This window comes from Lytechinus variegatus, chromosome 1 (assembly GCF_018143015.1).
Source record: "Lytechinus variegatus isolate NC3 chromosome 1, Lvar_3.0, whole genome shotgun sequence".
NCBI lineage: Eukaryota > Metazoa > Echinodermata > Echinoidea > Temnopleuroida > Toxopneustidae > Lytechinus > Lytechinus variegatus.
This window is the reverse complement of record NC_054740.1, coordinates 32,774,237-32,778,679: the sequence shown is the minus strand read 5'-3', so window position 1 is coordinate 32,778,679 and position 4,443 is coordinate 32,774,237. Positions and strand designations below refer to the sequence as shown.

The 4,443-nt window shown below is 35.4% G+C and overlaps 1 protein-coding gene across 1 annotated transcript; it reads left to right on the top strand.

The window, feature by feature from the left end:
• The first annotated feature begins 686 nt into the window (after positions 1–686).
• Positions 687–4,026, top strand: LOC121430348 (transmembrane protein 185B-like). The gene is made up of 5 exons (XM_041627630.1): positions 687–736; positions 1,495–1,720; positions 2,198–2,281; positions 3,230–3,406; positions 3,889–4,026. Exons 1-5 carry the CDS (start codon positions 687–689, stop codon positions 4,024–4,026), a joined length of 675 nt encoding a protein of 224 aa, XP_041483564.1.
• The last annotated feature ends 417 nt before the right edge of the window (positions 4,027–4,443 follow it).

Sequence of the window (4,443 nt, the reverse complement as noted above, 5' to 3'; positions counted from 1 at the left end):
ATTTTTTTTGCTCCGTTGATAGGCGCGCACTGTGATGGTATGCACTGAGAGGGGGTAAGCGTTGCACAAGCAGATGACAGAGCAAAGTTCATTTGTATTGTCCATGATTACAAAAAGGAACCAATGCAGAATTCTTTTCAATATATCTTAAACAATCATAATTGCAGATGACAACATACGTTTGAAATAAAATCATATAAAAGACATGAATCACGTAGAGTCGATCCAAACGATTCGCAGTCAACTAACTAGCGCTTGCAGTCCAACCTCGCACACACTACAGCCCTGTAAACTCACTCGTCCGAAACGACAGGCATGCTTGCCGCCAACAAGTGCTATACTAGAGGAGAGCACGTAACTTGCCTGAGATGTAGTTGGATCCAAAATGAGATTCAATTGATGAGTAACCCCCCCCACACCTGAGTCTGAGTTCCTATGGCTGGGTGCATAGTAGATCATACTGGCACAACATGACGACCTGTCTTTTCTTGCTGTAAGACTGCAAGAATTATTTCTGATCTTACATATTTTTAGTATAATTATTTTATTGTATTTTCAGTAAATTCTTGGTGTACACATGTCTGATTATCTTCTCATTGGTGTTTGCACTGCGACTGGATGAGACGATACGATGTAGTTTTTGGCTGGTCTTCCTGCCCCTGTGGTTCTGGAAGAGTGTGGTGATCATGGGAGCCATTGTCGCAGGAGTCGTCTGGTGGAAGCATCCAGAATACAGGTAATCTGTACAAGAATTAAAGTATGCTTCTTTGTTAAAAGTCAAATTAACCTCACTCTACCAACTGAGCCAACACACCGGTTGTAATAATGTAATAAAGAGAGTTATCATATGTTCAAGTTTTCTTGAATAATTTTACCTGTTGTGTTGAGAGATTGTGCATTAATTGGTGAGTGGCGACCTCCATCTATGGGAAGACACTGATGAATTCACAAGAAAATTTTGAAGAAGTTAAACATGCTAATACCACTTCTATAGATTGATTTCATTCACAAAACATTTGAATTTGAATATATTAGAAAAGATAAAATAAAAATAATACCAAAACAATCACAACAGGGCAAATCGTTATTATCATATATTATCATGATTAATAGAAAATAGGATTAAGAAATAAGAGAAATTTTATCACCTTGGTTCACTACTAATTACATGTAGTGTATGTTTTTTGCTCTTGAAAGTTCCCTGGATTAAAAACTCCCTAGTTGATGGTTTTGTGGTTGTGAACATGTTTCAGGTTCAAAAGTCTACATGTTTTTGCCTGATTTAGGGGGCCCTGACAACTTCACATTTCAGTATTTTTCAGGCTTTATGTTGAACAGCACATATAGGGCAGGCACAGTCATGGTCCTGTCAGTCAAACTGATTGACTTCCCTGATCAAGACTGTCATTAATTATTTTTTGTGCCATAACTGCGGTGACAAATGAAAATATTCAGATTGAAAATCATATATTTTAAACTTATTTATATTTTCAGGGTCGAAGGGGAGGGCTATATCGATATGAAGGCAATCATCATCTGCCTGGCTCTCAACTCTCTACTCCTCATCTTTGAAATACTCACCTGTGATCAACTAGAAAGCTCTCATGCTTCCAAACCATGGAGACATCCTTGGCTAATTGTATTCATGCCTCTCTTCCTCACCTCACCTGTTTCCATTGCTGCCTGTGTATGGGGCTTCAAGCATGACAGAGGGCTTGAGGTAAGTCATTGCTTGTTTTTAAAGGCTGTATTCTTGTAAAAAATTATTCCAAAACTTATTTTCACACTTCTTATATCAAAGTACAAGCTCTAATCTGATGATACATATTGTAGCATGTCACTGCTTTTCTTCTTTAAATTTGAGTGTAATAATCTTGGGTTTTTTTATAGGTTGACTCCCTATAATTCCTACACAAATGAGTGCTAGAAGAACTCACCCTGAACTATAACCAGTGTAGGGCACAAATCAATATTACTTTTAATGTTTATTTCAAGAAACAATTTTTCAGCTGTTTTCAGCTGATATAATGAGAAAATGATGAGGTAGATCCATCTCGATATTGAAATTACACACATACTGACACAAAATAAGTCAATATGATCATAGAACACCGATCAAACAAACAGTAAAGTACAGCTCAATGGGCATATTTCATAATGTAATAACTGTGCACTGTGTTTTTTTTTCTCCTAACAGCTGGAAGCAATGTGTTCTATCAACATTCTACAATTCATTTTCATTGCCCTCAAGCTGGATGAAATTATAACATGGAGATGGGGAGTAAGTGTTTAAGGGTTCTCAGCCCGTCAGGGAAATCAGGGGGAATTATTTTATTTTTTTCCAGTCAGGGAAAAATCAGGGAATTTTGATCGACCCAAAAGGTGAAAGCACAGAAGTCAGTCAGACTCTGTTATATTTTGTTGCATATCAAAACAACACCCATTGAAGGACTGGTTATGTTGGTATTAAATAGTTTTATATTACTGTTTTATACTGATAATACATGTAATTCAATGCAACAACTTCAAAAACATGTGAAACTGGGAGTGGGTTTAAATGATTATCAGGGAATTTTGTTTTCTTGAAAACTTGGGGACCCTGGTGTTGTCTAAATAATAACAGAGGTTTGAATTATTCTGCTGTAATCATATGTTCAAAATCTTTTAGGTTGTATTTGCAAACACATAGAGACAGTGTTTGTAGAGTTAAAAACGTCTGTAAATATCTTTTCTCCTTTTTCTTCTACTTTTTTTCCAACCTCAAAAGATAAAAAAGGAGCTTATTTTTTTTTGAAGCAATAGATTTATCACTCTTCTAGATTTTTACTTCATGTAATTTTTAAGGGCATGCTCCTTTTTCAGGCTGCATCCACCTGTGCTTTATACATTTTACTATCCTTCTCAATGATTACTAAGCACTTGGGTGTTTGTTTGATGAATAAAGATTATTTGCAGACAGAGAAAAAAATGAATAAAAATATAAATAATGGTATCAACTGAGTGTCAAAAAAATAAATTTGGTACAAAAAGAAAAAAAAAATCCAGATATTTGTCTACTAATCTTTTTATGATCAAATAGAGGAATGATTCGACCACAAAAAAGTCATATATTTCTAGGAGATATGGGCATGTTCATCAGGTTTACTTTTAATCCCTTTTTATTTCTCACCAAGTGAGGACTCATTTTTGGAGTCTGCTAACTTAACAATTCTATCCGATCATGTGACAGGTTGTATTCATACCTCTGTGGATCCTGACCTGTTTGATGTGTCTCATCGTCCTTTACTACGTCATCTGGTCATTACTTATCCTACGTGCTACAGAGCTGATGGCAGAACAAAGAAGAGCTAACTTCATGACGGCAGTCACTGCTGTATCACTAGTAGCACCGCTCTTAACATTTGAGGTAAGGAATTCAGTGTGCCACTGACTGTTCAAATCCATAGTCCTGCATCTTGTGAAGATTTAATGCTTGATTTGTAATATCATGGATTGAACTCTTCATCATACAATATATTTTACAATTTGAATACATGTACACTGATTTTAAAAAAAAAGTAATTAGGAAATTGATTTAAACTTTCTATTATGGTAAGCTACTTTTCCATATTCCATAGAAACCTTTATTTTTTGTAAGAGGAGCAATGAGATACATGTACATTATTACTCATACTGTGAACCTGTTACGTGGCCAAAGACATCTTATGTATTGTGCTTTCCAACATCCATGGATATTTTGATGGATAGCTTCATTTTAGTGGTGTCTGGGACTTACAGACATCTGCTTTTTCTGTGTATTATTTTCCCATCACATTTTTTCAGTGGAAACTTTATGATACTTAAGCAAATATCTTTTTTTTTCTAAATCCCCTATTCTTTTGCTCACAGATTTTGTTAGTCAATAGGTTAGATGGCATCAATGATTACCCAGTGTCTGTGGTGTTTTGTCCTTTGTACATCTCTTTACTTGTCTTGCTGCCTACTGCCTTTGGTCAAAGAGGTGGAAATCAATGTGAGTACACATAAATATTTACCAATCTGTGAAAAGGTGATAGCATATGAAATAGATTTTAAGCCAAGTTAATCAGAGTGAAAATATATTGCAGTTCATGAATATAAAATGCCTTTTACTGTGAGTAGAAGTACTCCGGTGGGTGTTTCATAAAGCTGTTCGTAAGTTAAGAGAGACTTTAAGAACAACTGGTGATCCATTCTTGTGGTAAATGATATATTCACTGGCGATGGTTTAGCGCGTGAGAAAGGTTCACCAGTCATTCTTAAAGTCGCTCTTATCTTACGAACAGCTTTATGAAACGGCCCTCAGATCCCTAGCTTGACTTTGATGTAAGTGACAAATACGTATGAAGGAGCCTTCTCTCTATTGTATCTTTCCATATTTAAAGAAATTATCTTTTTATTATTTAACTTAAATCATATGTTTGC